Raw genomic sequence first — 17387 nt, forward strand, 5'->3', positions numbered from 1 at the left:
CCAAAAGACGCCTTAGAGTTGATTGTCTGGTTAAGTCTTATTTTCGGGGGAAAATGGTATAGCATGTGTTAGGATATGATACAATAATATGGGTAAAACTTCAAGATTTAACACGAGGCTACAAAAGGCGGGGAAAAAACAGTATTTAAATATGTTTTCACATTTACACGCGCGCGCACACACACACAAAAGAATCCTGAAAGGAACGGATATAACAATTAGTGATTTTTTTTACATATCTTTACATTTTTGGTGATATCTAGTTTTTTTAAACATACTGTATATACATAAAGTTTAAAAAATGGTGAGGCATTTATGGCAAACCTGTTGAACATTCTATCCGCATTATCAAATCTTCCATTCTGCAGGCACAGCATATACTCTGGTGCTAGATGGGGAGAAAATCAGAGTTAAGTGAAATCGCAGAAATACTGAAGAATCCATGTGAAATACCATTGAATTGAGTGTGGTGATAAAGAACCTTACCAATCCTGACAAGATAAAACAGCACATAACCTGGGGAAGAGTAGTGACTGCCATACATGAACTTTGGCTCTGGCATCTCCTGGTAGCGCGTCTACAATACATGGGAATAAAACATTGCTAAGTGAAAATAATAACTCAAGGAGTGAAAGCCGAAAAGAAATCATGGCATAGATATATTATATTCCTCAATTCCTTATTTTCTGAATTTCTCTCTTAATAGGAAAATTAAAGATAAAATGAAGAAGGAAAATCTGTGCATAAACACAGCATTCCTGTGACAAGTATTTTGCTTTTCTTGGCTCAGTGGTAACAATGTTGGGGCTGGATTGAACAGAATGGATTTCATGTGCCTCTTGTGCAATTTACCAGAGAGCAACTTCATGAAAATAAGTCAATCAACTTGTAATCATGTCAGCCTCACACTTCCTCAATTGTAGGCAAAAAATGCAAATGGTGAGCAGCTAAATTCATGGGGGAAGGCAGCAGGCAGAGAGAGAAGTAAGAAAAAGTATGATCATTCTGGCTATATCTCTCGTTAAGTTGTGGAGAAATGAATTTCAGTCACTATAAAAGCATAGGCCATGGCTCATTAAGTTTCGTGTTAACCAAGAATCCCTAAGTACATGCACGTACCAGTAATCTCTCCAGCCGTTCTTTATTTAGGGCCCCTACTGGTTTACTAAGATCCCGGAAGGTTCCTGGATTTGACAAATCTATATAATTAAATACATTTTTAAAAAATAATTAATTACTTAGAATAAACAAAGCAAGCAAGCTTATGCTTAATAATATTATCCACCTGAACTGATTCACATGCACACATTTATTTTCACAAAAAAGTTTTATAAAAATTGACACATCCATTAGATAGGTATTTCTAATATTTTATTTATATAGCTGTAAAGGTGAGAACTTTTGAGTTTTAAGTTAGCAACAGCCACTCGTGAGCAGTAGCTCTAATTTGAAAATGCCCTGAATATTGACTTTTTTAAAAAAGACCTACTCTATATTCCAAACAACAAAAATAAATTTTAAAAGCCATTATTCATATACTAAGATTCTTTGTAAGTTTGGATTACAGTGAATATTATTATTCTGTGATAACAGCAAATTTGAGAACTACCCTGTTTCCCCAAAAATAAGACCTGGCCAGATAATCAGCTCTAAAGTGTCTTTTGGAGCAAAAATTAATATGATTGGTATATATTATATATGTTATATTATATTATATTATATTATATTATATTATATTATATTATATTATATTACATTATACCCAGTCTTATAGTAAAATAAGACCGGGTCTTATACTAATTTTTACTCCAAAAGATGCATTAGAGCTGACTGTTTGGCTCGGTCTTATTTTTGGGGAAACACGGTAGGGACCTGACTATTATCAGACAAATAAATTATCATATTCCTAGAAAATCTGTTATCTGTATAGGGTTCAATAAGGGAACTGTCAAAAGGAATTTATTGTCCACAATATAATTTTAAAATATTACAAAATAAAATTACAATATAATCACAATTTTTGTTAAAATAACTTGAGAGAGAGAAGTATATACACCACAAAATTAAAATGGCTCTTTCTAACCCATAGTTGAAAATATTTTTAAAAGGCTACCTCTCAGTAATGTAATTATTGATGGTTTTTATTTCTTTTTTGAATACTTAAGTACTTAATAAATGTTCTATCACGATAGAACATTTTTAAATGTGGATTTAAAAATAATATGATAACCTGAGATAATTTTCACAGTGAAAAACTAAAGTATTTCAAAACTTGGTATTTATGGGTAATAATGGTAACACTGGCTTAAAATCATACACATATTTTCTAGTCATGTCCTTCAAGAAGTATGTAAGTACTTTTTTTTTAGGATTTAAAAAAATAAAAGACAGTGGAGAAAACATAAAACACAAATAATTTATATAACACTTATCCAGAATCTTCAAATAAAAACTGGCAATCTTCAGTAATGAAATCAAAATGGATTCTAAGTTGTTCAAATATCACATTACGACTCTGCAACACAATTTACTCTCCTTTAAAAACTACGCTTTGTGGCATTTACCCAGTTCCGAACTGCAATAATCACTGATTATCCATGGAAATACGGGGTACTGGGAGAGGTCATTGCAGCTGCGGTCGGCCAGGTTGTTGAGGTGCAGGAGGTACTGGTAGTTGGACAGGTGCCCCCGCTGCCACTGCAGCGTGTAGCTCTCTGCCGTGCGCTCTGCGACGTGGTTCTCTAAGGAGGAAGGGCCCTCAAGGTCACCACTGAACTTGGCTAACTTTTACTTAGCATGTAAAAACTGGATGCTTTAAATGTGGGCCCTTTGACGCATTTTTGAAAAATATATTTTAAGAAAAATAAAAGTAGGTTACAGTTTGTTTTCATTAAACAGTCGTTCCATTAAGTATAACTATCTTGAGGATCCAGGAAGGAAAATTATTCAACATATGCTAGAACACATATCATATATATGAGTTTGTTAAATATATAGCATTGAACAAATATAAAAGTATGGAACAAATATATAAATATTACATGGTAACATATATTTACTGTATTATATATAATCGATAATATGCAGGTAACAAAAAATTTTTCCAACTATGCTTGAGTTTTAATGCCTTTTAGAAGCCATGTCCATTTGTAAAAGCTTATTTCCTCCATTTGTTATGAAATCAAAACAAAGCAATCTTTTAGTTTTCTTTCAGATCGGGAAGAGGTACACTACTGCTAATCTGTCAATGATTGTATTATTTATGCATGTGAGGAACAAGGAAACTATCAAAGGAGAAAAAAGATATTTGGCAGGAGGACATGATTTCTCAAACTAGAAGAACCAGAAAGACGACTCCCAGAAATACCTCAGAAAAAAATGGAATCACAGATTACATGGTACCAACGATAACTTTATACCTTTCAAAGAGTATAAAATGAGTCAACTGTTCTATTTTGTTCAAAAAATTCTGCTTTCAACCTTTTTTGGCTGCATCAAGCAACTTATCTAACTCATCTGTTGATTCAGTATTTATTCCTATTTACTTTTACTAAGTTTCTTGTCTAATCAGATACTAGGAAAGGGCTTTAAAAATAAAAACACTATCCTCCTCATTTTCCATTCTTAGAACACCTCAGAGAAAGTCTGAACAATCTTAGAAATAAGTTCTGAGAGAATGGACAGCTTTATAGAAGGCAGACTTTTTAGGTCATGGCAAGTTTTTTGACTTGAGATTTTAGGACTCACCATGAAAGTTTAGTTTTTTGTTGTAATCTTGTTATAGTTAGAAAAATAAAATGAAAACAGTTAAATCAGGAGACAGGAGATAACAGTAACCTTGTACCAAAGCTCTACTTATGCATTAAGTTAAAATGAATAGCTAATACTAGTGAGAAGAAAAAAAAAAATTCTAAACCTTCTAAAATAAAATGTGCTCCTTATTGAAAATAAACTATTTCTCCCTGAGAGAAAATTTCATTCCTAAGGGAGGACTTCACTATATATCTCATAAATGGTTTCACTGTACACTAGAACAGCAAACAATATTAAGATGGTATTAATAAAATCCTAACATCTATTTTTAAAAGTCATTCTATTCTAATCATCTGGCAACTGGATAAATAAGAATAGTTTAATTAAGCCACTGAACTTAAATGTTTATGCTTGAAAAGAAAAATATAGGTTTTTTTTTCTTATAAAGGTGAGAATGTTCAATTTTCTATGGAAGACTGAGGAAATATTAATTAAAAGCACATTAAGTCCCATGCTACCATACTGAGCCCAGAAGGTTCATGTAATTAAGACCACAGTTAATGATCACAAACATATGACTGGATAACTCACTATCTCACATTGAAAAACTAAGTCTTGGTTTTCATAAATTAACACGAGACATGACTAGACATAAAAATAACTAGGGGAATTCTTTATAATCCAGTGAACTTGGGTGTTGTTAAAATACAAAATAAAACATTTAAATATATTTATCAAGAGTTTTTAAAACACATAATTGGAGTTTACCAACTAGAAGAAATAAGTAGAACCATATAGGGAGGCAATTCTAGTCACCTGGCAACTTTGTAAACAAGAATAATTTAATTCATTCAAATTCATAATTGAATAACCCATTCAACTAACTAGAATAACACAGAAAAAGCATTTTTCTTCTCTTATTTCCTATCCCAGTTACTTAGGAGTTGGACTACCTTCATATGAATATATACAATTAAATGTGAGCATCAAACCTAGATATGTGGCAATATAAAAATAGAGGTCATCTCTGTCTTGAGGGTCATAGAACTTTAGGTAGATGTCAGAACACAGATCATCTTCAGTGCAAAACACTTCCAAGCCCTATAAATTTCAGAAAGATAAAAATAAAACAAACAGCATTTTATTCATCTTGCAATTGCAATAAGCTACATAAAAGCCTTTCAATTAAACATCTATATTTGTCTTGTATTCAAATTCTCCAGCTATAAATTTGATTCAGATATATAGATATTCTGAAAACAAGACTTGTATCTTTTAACTTTGCAAAATCCCTTTTGCTGTTGAATACTTTTATTGATAATAGCTTTTGTGAATTTAGTATTTTGAAATTCAAAATTGGCTGATCCATGTCTTCACGTATCTTCTTCAAACATAAATGTTTAGCTTTCTTTTATAAATTAAATGATTATGTCAACCTAACAAACTGATAATTGAATAACCCATTCAACTAATAACTTGCTTGAAAAGTTATACGTAAGAAAACTATGAGCGTTGTGAATGTTGTTGGTGAGGAAGAGATAGGACAGGAACAGACAAATGATGAAAGCAGAGCTGTCCTTGGTTCAAATACAGGCTTTCACCATTTACTAGTCAAGGAACAGAGGAAATTAACTCTTGGAATCTCAATTTCTTTATAAAACAGGATACCATCTACCTCACAGGGATAGTCATGATAAATAAAATATTATATATAAATTTCCTGGTACACAGAAGACACTTATCAGTGTTAATTTCTTTTCTTTATCTGACTGTATTTCTATATCCAAAGGAAGAGATTTTTGATAGAATGTTTCCATAATCCTCTATTAGCATTTGAAATGGGAGTAGCTTTTTAAGTAAAACAGGCAGGCAAACTCATAAATTTCATAAATATAAAATTAAAATGACGTGTTTAAAATTCCACAATGCTTTTGTAATGCCACAAGGTTATTGGTTAATCTTCAAAGGAAAAAAAAAATGAATTTATACTGATGTCAAATTAAAACACCTTGAAATGACACCTTATGTGAGGATTGTTTTCTAAGGTAAGCATGTAAGACTAAAATAAGTATGAACATATGCTTATTGAGAGGAATGGTTGGAAAATTACCCACATGATTTAACTGGTTATTTTATTTATTTCTCTCTGTTACCAAGACCGAAGGTTGAATGTAAGATAACTGTGAAGATACTACAGCTCTACTGAAGAATTAATTTTGTAGTAGCTTCCAGGTTTTACTTTCAGACATAGCTATGAACAGGGGTTGGCAAGTAGCACTACATTACCCCTGTATAAACCCAGAAACTCTGAGAACACTGGAATGAGAAGCTCTAGCCAAAAACATTTTGCAATAGCCCGCTTATGTGGAGAAAGGAGTTATTCCTTTATAAATTTCTAGCTCATCCAAAAGAAAGAACAGCAAGATGCAGAGTCCATTTGCTTACAACATACTTGTACTTTTCAGTCATGCCGTAGGTGTTCATAAATCAAGAAAACATTAGCTAAACTGAAGGTATGACAATCATTCACCTAGAACTGACATTCCATTTGAACTCACCAAAGGCATGAGGCCGTGCCTCCTTTTGTAAATGCGGCGGACATCTTGGAGTGTTATGCGGACCACAGGTTTCTTTAAAAGTAAAAAGACAATCTCAAAAGTCATCATTCTGACAGAATCAGTTGTCCTTTAGTATCAGAAGGGGGGGGGGGGAATGACCTAATATTGCTTTCCTGAAGTGTTACAAGCACACGATTGAAAAGGGAGATCTTAGAACAAGGCATATCTGGTTTTACATTCTTGTTTGCCCTTTTTAACTTGTTTTATGACCCTGAACAAATTCCCCCACTGCCATCTGGTACCAAAAAATATGGTAATGCACTCATCTGTCTTTCAGGTTATTGCAAGATTGTTGAGTGATATGGAATATTAAAGGATTAGTATAGATAACCTCTCAGGAAGTTTGCTACTTTTTATAGAACAATAGTTTGCTTAGTACTGATTCATGTTTTTTTTAGAATCCTATCTTTTTATCTCCTTAAACATTATAGTGTATTAAGGCTCATAAACAAGTATACAGCAGGGCCTCTAAACTTTTTCTTTCTTTATGAGAAGGGCAATTTTTTTGCTTCTCTAGAGCCTTAAAATGCTAATAAGAGAGGAATAAGGTTAGAAAAGGCACTGAGACTGGCTAAAAGGCGACAAGTTCACCTTCCTCCTCCTGAGTGGGAGGGATAAATGGAGGCTGAAACTACAGCACATACTCAGATATTTTTCCAAAAGTTTCTGACCTCAAAGCTACAGTAACAGTAACAGTAGTGGCCACGCCAGTTTCTTATGCCACTGGAGAATGCCATCGGCAATGGGTATAGTGCCTAGTGGAGAGCTTGGCCAGTGTGCCCCGCCACCTGGTGGGCAGAATTATTATAGCACCATCTTTTATCGGATGTTTTAGGGACCTACAACGACTGACCAGCCTGGAGAGCTTCCAGGATACAGCCTTCCACAGCAGAAAACACTCCTGTTGTTTAAACTGCCCTGCCACATGGCCCAACAGCACTATCAGAGTGTATTAGGAGTTCTAGTCTTTTAATGAACCACTCCAAAAAGGGGCCAGATCTAGATAAAGCCACAGATCTTCACAAGTTTTGGTGTAGCTATCTGAGTTCATCTTTACTTTTTGGCCTGTTGAATCTGAAGTCATTGTGAAAGAGAAAACTCTTTCTACCATCATAGTAAGAACATTACAGCTGCCCAGTCTCTGCCTGCATCTCTGAACCAGCTGGAAGAGCACCACTTCATCCTGTTTTGTTGGGAAAGATTAGGATCTACTGATTTCGTTTGTAATTAAGGAAAACAAGAAATACCAACATATGTGTATATATAAGCAGATATACGGAAAACATCCATTTCTTCTTAATCTTCGTACATATCATGGATCTCTTCCAGAAGTGCCTCCAAGCAGAAAGGTATAAACTCCAATGACCCTTTACTAAAATCGGGAGGGGCAGGGTTTCTTTTCTCAGCACTGAGAGCAAGTAACCCAAAAATGACTGCAAATAGGTCAGAAGAACTCAAACTCAGATTACAAAGGATTACATAGGGAGCTTGTTAAATACACAGATGCTGGAGGGAGTTGGGGCAGTAATTTTGATCCTTACCAAAATGTGAGAACACTGTGATGAAGTCAAGTTCATAGGAAGGAGAACATAAGGTGAATGCTCCAACGTTAAAGGAGCTCTCCATCTGACCCTGCAGTCTTTACTTACCGGGTACCCATTGAGAGGTTGAAAATACAGGTTGGTGTCAGTGATGCACACGTGTCCAGGATTTGTCACCAGAGGTGTCACCATTTCTGCTTTGCATTCCATGTGCAGTTTTTCAGAAACACTTTGAAATCTGAGAATATGATTTTTCAGCAAAAAAAAATAAAAAAAATCAGAAATCGATCTACTCTCTAGGTTTAACTTTATCCAAAGGAGCTACAGTGTGACTTTGCATAAAATTTGTCTAAACACTGGTTTAAGATAAATGGTAATATAAATTTGTTGCTTAAATAAAACCAACATTCTTTTAAAAGGTATAATGAAAACTTGATTTTTTAAAAACAGATGAGGTTTTATATATTGCAGAGGGAAGACAGACAAGTAAATGATACCAAATAACCCTTTAGCTGAATTCTGATTCCTCCCAAAATAAATTGACCTTGAAACTATTCTAACATGAACATAATTTTCTATTTTTGTGTCATTAAGACCTACTTTTAAAGTCATATAAACCATTCTGGCATAGGTAGCATTTACTTCACACTACACATTATAAGGTTATGAGTACATAATTACAATTATTTCAATGCCAGTTCCAAAGTACAGCTGACCCTTGAACAACACTGATTTGAATTGTGAGGGTCCATTTACATGAAGATTTTTTTCAATAAATATGTAAATATTGTAAATATATTTTCTCTTCCTTACGATTTTCATAATACTATTTCCTTTTCTCCAGCTTATTTTATTATAAGACTATAATATATAGTACATATAACATATAAAATATATGCTAACTGACTGTTTATGTTGCCGGTATGGCTTTCAGTCAACAGTAGGCTATTCGTAGTTAAGTTTTGGGGGAGTCAAAGCTATACATGGATTTTTGACTGTGTGGGGGTTGGTACCCCTAACCCCCACATTGTTCATGGGTCAACTGCATATTCTTTTGTGGATTTACTGAAGTAAAACCAATCAAAGATGATTTCTCCACTACTCCTTCCTAAATCATTTAAATAGAAAAAAGCCTATTGTCTTTTTCCTTTACTAATTAAAAAACATTTAGAGGAGAAACAAACAAATAATTAACATTTAAACGCAATTACTTAGATCACTGGGTTGAAAATAAATCTCCCCCACAAGTAATAAGACAAAACTATACAGTGGCATACTTCTACCTCCAACTAGGATATAGAGGAGACCTCATAGCTCTCACCCTAACAACAAATACCAGGTAGATAAGCTACAAAATCCTCACTATTTTAAAAAAACCATCAGAAAGCTGAAGACGCAAAGAAACCTATATAGGTTTCAACAATTGAGTGGCAGGAGGAGGAGCAACCTATCATAGAAGGGATAAGAGCTGCAGGATGAAGAGTTGTCTTCAGAGAACCAGAAAGCCAGATCAGGATTGGAGAACAGAGATGCAAAAATGCTGTAACTGGAATGGAAAGCAGAGAGAAATCGCCCAGAATGCTAATCTGTAAAGCTCAAAGACATCTCCAGATTCCTTCAAATGCTCAGATCCAAGCCCTGTTAAAGAGAGTCATGATCACTCTCAAAAAGAATTGTAGGGATGTCATTAAAATGGCGGCGTGAGTTGAGCCTCTGGAAATCTCCCCTGGAATTTAAAACTAATTGAACAAATATAACTTCACAAAGGACTCCCTGCACAGCAGACAGGCAGGACGAAGAGCCCCACTACTGAATTCACCTAAAGGTGGGAGAATCACGCGAGGGAGGTGAGGATGGAAGGGAGAAGTGTGGAGACGGAGCCGTGCAGGCACAGGACGCAGGACGCAGACCTAGCTCAGTGCTCCAAGCTCGCTGCATCCCAAAACTACCGCAGCTGCGGGAGAGGGAAGAACTCGGACTGCTACGGCTCCGCTTATGACCCACAGGGCTGAGGGGGCAGCATATAACACGGCTAAACCCAATGCTCACGCAGAGACCTTGGAGAAAAGACTGAGGGAAGAAGGCTAAAAATGGTGGTTTAAGCCCTCACTGCCGAGCAAAGAATGGAAGCCTTAGGCACGGAGACTAGCCGCCCCCTCCCGATCCTCCCAGAGCTCGCCCCGCACACACCTGCCTGGTGCTAAAAGCAGAAGACTAGCAGTGTCAGATCAACAGAACATAATATTTCCTGTTCTGAGAACTGTGGACCGTAGACACAGATTCGCAGCCCAAATAGTTCCGGTAAAGGGGAGGGAGCTGTGGAAGCAGGACTGGCTGTGGTGGTGGTCACAGCCATTGCTCTGGGCCACCTCTCACAACTCACCCCGCCCCTGGACCCACCTATCTGGCGGATCCCTGAAGGAGTAAACAGAATTGCTGAATCACACGGGCTATGAATATGCTGCATGAAGAGCTTTGGAACTTCAAAAGCTCTCCACATACCCACTGGACACTGCACCCTGTGACCCAGGCGAACTATTAACAGAGAAGCCGATCTCCCAGGAAATCCCCCCATTGTCTGAGAAGCTGGAATAGTGCAGAGAAAACATAGCACTACCATGTGAAAGAGAAAAAAAGGCTGCATTCGAAGAGAAAATAAAACATTCTACCAACAAGTACTGGAAAACAAAAGAAAGACCTCTTCCTATCAACCTGTTCCAGAAGCCACTCCTGTAGATGTCTAGGAAGAGAAATAATAAATCAGTAATTGCCGTGAATAACCAAGGCAACAAGACACCTCAGAAAGTGAAAAGTCTCCAGAAAAGGAACTTAAAAATATGGAAATATGTGACTTAAATGACAGAGAATTCAAGTTTGCAGTTCTGAAAAAGATACAAGAAAACACAGAAAGGCAGTTTAATAAACTCAGAAACACAATCAAAGAACAACATGAGCATTTTACGAAAGAGATTGAAATTTTAAAAAAGACCCAAATAGAATTTCTGGAGATTAAGAACTCAATAGGAGACATGAAGAATGAAATAGCCAGCTCAGGTAGTAGAGTTGACCAGATGGAGGAAAGAATCAGTGACATCGAAGATAGAAACCTGGAAATGACACGGATGGAAGAACAAAGAGCAATATAAGAATAATGGGCATACCAGAAGGAGAAGAAAGAGAGACGGGAAAAGAGAATATATTCAAACAAATTGTCGATGAGAACTTCCCAAACTTGTGGACAGAACTGGATCCTCAAATCCAAGAAGCAAATAGAACACCTAATTACCTCAATCCCAACAGGCTTTCTCCAAGGCACATTGTATTGAAGCTGTCTAAAACCAACGACAAAGAATCTTCAAGGCAGCCAGGGAAAAGAAGACAGTAACCTACAAAGGAAAGCCCATTGGATTATCTTCAGATTTTTCAGCAGAAACTCTACAAGCTAGGAGGGAGTGGAACCAAATATTCAATCTATTGAAAGAGAGAAATTATGAGCCAAGAATAATATATCCAGCAAACATATCCTTTAGATATGAAGAAGGAATAAAGTCCTTTCCAGACATACAGAAGCTGAGGGAATTATCTAATACACAACCTGCACTACAAGAAATACTAAAGGTGGCTATTCGACCACCATCAACAGGGACAATTTGTGACAACCAAAACATAAAAAGGGGAAGAGTAAAGGCCTGAACCAGAATATGGGAATGGAGAAAAGAAGCGTGCTGAAGAAAATGGAATACTCTAAATATCAAACTTTCTTTTACATAAACTTAAGGTAACCACTCAAAAAAAATCCAGAACTGAATATATACTGTATTAAAAGAAGAAACAGAGGGAAACATCACAGAATACCACCACACAAAAACAATAGAAAACAAGAAAAAGGCAAAGAAACAATGGAGACACACCTCACCAGAAAACTAAAGATAGAATGACAGGAAATCCTCACATATCAATAATCACCCTAAATGTAAGTGGACCGAACTCACCAATAAAAAGGCACAGAGTAGCAGATTAGATAAAAAAACTAAACCGAACCATATGCTGTCTCCAAGACACACATCTCAGCTACAAGGACAAGCATAGACTCAAAGAGAAAGGGTGGAAATTGACACTCCAAGTAAATGGTACCCAGAGAAAATCAGGTGTAGCCATAATGATATCAGACGAAACAGACTTCAGGGTGAAAAAGATAACAAGAGACAAAGATGGACATTTCATAATGGTAAAGGGGACTATACAAGAAGAAGACATAACAGTCCTCAATATTTATGCCCCCTATCAGGGAGCACAGAAATATACCAAGCAACTACTAACAGAACTAAAGGAAGAAATTGACCAAAACACAATTATACTAGGGGACTTAAATACATCATTGACAGCTATGGATAGATCATCCAAACAGAAAATAAATAACGAAATTGCAGCCCTAAATGACACATTAAATGAAATGGACATCAGACTATACATTCTTTTTGAGTGTACATGGAACATTCTCAAGGATAGACCATATATTGGGACATAAAAGCAGCCTCAGCAAATTTAAGAAGATTGAAATCATACCAAGCATATTCTCTGATCACAAGGCTTTGAAATTGGATATCAACTGCGAAAAGAAAGCAAAAAGAAACACAAATACATGGAGATTAAACAACATACTTTTAAAGAACGACTGGGTCAAAAAAAAACTTAGAGGAGAGATCAAAAGATACATAGAAACAAATGACAATGAAAATACATCCTACCAAAATTTTTGGGATGCCGCGAAAGCAGTTTTAAGAGGGAAATTTATATCATTACAGGCCTATCTCAAGAAACAAGAAAATACCCAAATAAAAAACCTCATGTTGCACCTTAAAGAACTAGAAAAAGAAGAACGAATGAAACCCAAGGTCAGCACAAGAAAGGAAATAACAAAAATCAGAGCAGAACTAAATGAAATAGAGAACAAAAAGACAATAGAAAAAATAAATGTGACAAAGAGCTGGTTCTTTGAAAAGATTAACAAAATTGACAAACCCTTGGCTAGACTCACTAAGATAAAAAGACAGAAGACACTAATTAACAAAATCAGAAATGAAAACGGGGAAGTTCTCATGGACACCACAGAAGTACAAAGGATCATCCAAGAATACTATGAAGGACTATATGCTACCAAATTCAATAACCTAGAAGAAATGGACAAGTTCTTAGAAACATATAGCCTTCCTAGGCTGAACCATGAAGAACTGGAAAATCTAAATAGACCAATCACCAGTAACGAAATTGAATCAGTCATCTAAAACCTTCCCAAAAGCAAAACTCCGGGAACAGATAGCTTCCCTAGTGAATTCTACCAAATCTTCAAAGAGGATCTAATACCAATCCTGCTCAAACTCTTCCAAAAATATTGAAGAAGAGACAGTACTCCCTAACTCATTTTATGAGGCCAACATTACCCTGATACCAAAACCTGGTAAGGACAACACAAAAAAAGAAAACTACAGACCAATATCTCTTACGAATACAGATGCAAAAATCCTAAACAAAATTCTAGCAAATCGAATACAACAATGCATTAAAAAGATTATTCATCACGACCAAGTGGGGTTCATCCCCAGGGCACAAGGATGGTTCAACATCCACAAATCCATCAATGTGATACATCACATAAACAAAATAAAGGACAAAAATCATATGATTATATCAATTGATGCAGAAAAAGCATTTGACAAGATACAACATCCATTTATGATTAAAACACTTAATAAAATAGGTATAAAAGGAAAATACCTTAACATAATAAAGGCCATATATGACAAACCCTCAGCTAATCTCATAATTAATGGTGAAAAACTGAAGCCCTTTGCTCTACGTTCAGGAACACGACAGGGCTGTCCCCTATCACCTCTGCTTGTCAACACAGTGTTGAAAGTCCTTGCCAGAGCAATCAGGCAAGAGAAAGAAATGAAAGGCATCCAAATTGGGAATGAAGAAGTTAAATTATCACTCTTTGCATATGACATGATACTATATACAGAAAACCCTAAAGTCTACACCAAAAAGCTATTAGAAACAATCAATGAATACAGTAAAGTTGCTGGCTACAAAAAAAATCAACATACAAAAGTCCATTGCATTCTTATATACTAACAATGAAATCTTAGAAAAAGAAATGCAAAAAAATAATTTCCTTTGCAATTGCAGCAAAAAGAATAAAATACCTAGGAATAAACTTAACCAAGGATGTGAAAGACCTATACGCTGAAAACTGTAAGACATTTTTAAAAGAAATTGAAGAAGATACAAAGAAATGGAAAGACATTCCGTGCTCATGGATTGGAAGAATCAACATAGTTAAAATGGCCATACTACCCAAAGCAATATACAGATTTAATGCAATCCCCATGAAAATCCCAATGGCATTTTTTACAGAAATAGAACACAAAATCATCAGATTTGTTTGGAACCACAAAAGACCCCAAATAGCCAAAGCAATCTTAAAAAAAAAGAGCAATGCTGGAGGTATCACAGTCCCTGACTTTAGCTTGTACTACAGGGCTACAATAATCAAAACAGCATGGTATTGGCAGAAAAACAGACACATAGACCAATGGAATAGAATTGAGAACCCAGAAATAAAAACACATAAATATGGACAGATAATTTTTGACAAAGAAGCAAAAAACATACAATGGAGAAAAGACAGCCTCTTCAATAAATGGTGTTGGGAGAACTGGATAGCCACGTGCAAAAGAATGAAACTGGACTACTGTCTGTCACCATGTACGAAAATTAATTCAAAGTGGATCAAAGACTTAAGCATAAGACCTGACATAAGGAACTGCATAGAAGAAAACGTAGGTACTAAACTTATGGACCTTGGGTGCAAAGAGCATTTTATGAATTTGACTCCAAAGGCAAAGGAAGTAAAAGCTAAAATAAATGAATGGGACTATATGAAACTTAAAAGCTTCTGCACAGCAAAAGAAACCATCGACAAAATAAAGAGGCAACCAACTGAATGGGAGAAGATTTTTGCAAACAGTGCCTTCGATAAAGGGCTAATATCCAAAATACACAAGAAACTCATGCAACTCAACAACATAAAAACAAACAACCCAATTGAAAAATGGGCAGAGGACCTGAAGAGACATTTCTCCAAAGAGGACATACAAATGGCAAATAGACATATGAAAAACACTCAACATCACTAATCATCAGAGAAATGCAAATAAAAACCACAATGAGATATCACCTCACCCTAGGCAGAATGGTTATCATCAACAAGACAAACAGTAACAAGTGTTGGAGAAGCTGTGGAGAAAAAGGAACCCTCATACACTGTTGGCGGGAATACAGACTGGTGCAGCCGCTATGGAAGGCAGTGTGGAGGTTCCTCAAAAAATTACGAATAGAATTACCATATGACCCAGCAATCCCTCTCCTGGGTATCTACCCAAAAAATCTGAAAACATTTATACATAAAGATACGTGTGCTCCAATGTTCATTGCAGCTTTGTTCACGGTGGCCAAGACATGGAAACAACCAAAATGTCCTTCGATAGATGAATGGATAAAAAAGTTGTGGTATAGTCAGCAGTAAGAAAAGATGATATAGGAACATTTGTGACAACATGGATGGATCTTGAGAGTATAATGCTAAGCGAAATAAGTCAGACAGAAAAAGTTGAGAACCATATGATTTCACTGATATGTGGTATATAAACCAAAAACAACAAAAGAACAAGACAAACAAATGAGAAACAAAAACTCATAGACACAGACAATAGTTTAGTGGTTACCAGAGGGTAAGAGGGGAAGGGGGTGGAACATGAGGGTAAGGGGGATCAAATATATGGTGGTGGAAGGAGAACTGACGCTGGCTGGTGAATACCCAATGGGATTTATTGATGATGTAATACAGAATTGTACACCTGAAATCTATGCAATTTTACTAACAATTGTCACCCCAATAAATTTTAAAAAAAAGAATTGTAGGTAGTGGTGAATTGAACTTACAGCTGAAACAAAGATTTAACCCAGCTCCGTTACAAATTACATTTACAGAGACCCGCAGTACAAGCAGCCTGGAAGAATAAGGAGTGGGTCTGACCACTTCTGGAGGTAAATATTATTTAGTTCAGTCTCTACAGTTATTTTTAAAACAAACTATCTAGCATCCAATAAAAATTATAAGAAACACAAAGAAATAAGAACATATGGCCCATGCTCATGAGAAAAAAGATTCAATAGAAGATGACCCAAATGTTGGATACATCACAGGGAGACTTTAAGATAATTATAGTAAATATACTAAAAGATCTAGAAGATGAATAACATATGTGAAGACAAGGGAAATTTCATCAGATAAATAGAAGCTATGAAAGAAACTCATAAGTAAATGCTAGAAGTGAAAATGTGGATAACAGAAATGAAGAATTAATTAAACAAGCTTAACAAGACTGGAAACAGTAAAGGAATAGTCCAGTAAAGTTGAAAACAGGTCAATAAAAAAATGTCCTCATTGAAGTAAAAACTAAAGGAGAAAAAAGAATGATAATAATTATATAGAACAGAGTAGCTGAGAGAATATATAAAAATACCAACATAAGTACAGCAACTCAAGTTACAGGATAAGAGACAGAAAATGGGGCAGAAGAAATACAGAAGGAGAGAATGGTTAAAACTGATGAAAGACATCAAATCACAGACTCATGTCACTTTGAACCTCTGAAATCTTTAACCAGGAGAAGCACAAAGAAAACTATACCTTACATGTAGGTAACAATACAAATGATACGACTTTTCTCAAGAAACAATGAACACCAATATACAATGGAACAAAAATCTTTTAAAGTAGTGAAAGAAAAACCTGTCAATTTAGAATTCTATAGCCAACAGAAAATACCCTTCAAAAATGAAGGTGAAATAAAGATACTTTCAGACAGACAAAACTAAGAGAATTCAACTTCAACGGAACTGCACTATAAGAAATGCTACAGAAACTTCTTTAGGGTGAAGAGAAATGATATCAGAAGAAACACTAGGTCCACAGAAAGGAAAGAAGTCACCAGAAAGTCACTTAAATATCTGAGTAAATAGAAAACAATTGTTTTTTAGTATTTTTAATTTACATACACACATATGTATGTATCTAAATTATTTAAAAACCTAATAACTTGGGCCAGCCCGGTGGCTCAGGTGGTTGGAATGCCATGCTACTAACACCAAGGTCACCTGTTGGATTCCCACATGAGCCAGTGAGCTGTGACCTCTACAGCTAAGATTGTGAACAACAGCTCTCCCTGGAGCTGGGCTGCTGTGAGCAGCTGGAGGTTGGGTGAGCTGCCATGGGCTGCTGCGGGCTGCTGTGTGCTGCCATGAGCAGGCCAGTGGCCAGCATGAGTGGCCCACAGCCATCGTGAGTGGCCGGCAGCTGACAAGAGTTGCCGTGAGCTGCTGTGAGTGGCAGAACCTACCACTGGCGACC

The 17387-nt window shown here is 35.9% G+C and overlaps 1 protein-coding gene across 3 annotated transcripts in view; it reads right to left on the reverse strand.

Annotated features, from left to right (window-relative positions):
* The window catches only part of NSMAF (neutral sphingomyelinase activation associated factor), a 63415-nt gene that overhangs the window by 16384 nt on the left and 29644 nt on the right, over window positions 1-17387 (reverse strand). For all 3 annotated transcript variants that reach the window (XM_081070651.1, XM_081070652.1, XM_081070653.1), the window contains 7 exons: window positions 8021-8150; window positions 6312-6383; window positions 4746-4854; window positions 2565-2741; window positions 1120-1199; window positions 487-577; window positions 325-388 (listed from right to left, as the gene is read on the reverse strand). In XM_081070651.1, coding sequence (XP_080926777.1) covers window positions 325-388; window positions 487-577; window positions 1120-1199; window positions 2565-2741; window positions 4746-4854; window positions 6312-6383; window positions 8021-8150 — 723 coding nt within the window. The remainder of the gene's footprint in view (window positions 1-324; window positions 389-486; window positions 578-1119; window positions 1200-2564; window positions 2742-4745; window positions 4855-6311; window positions 6384-8020; window positions 8151-17387) is intronic.

The sequence above is a fragment of the Rhinolophus hipposideros genome, assembly GCF_964194185.1.
Source record: "Rhinolophus hipposideros genome assembly, chromosome: 13".
NCBI lineage: Eukaryota > Metazoa > Chordata > Mammalia > Chiroptera > Rhinolophidae > Rhinolophus > Rhinolophus hipposideros.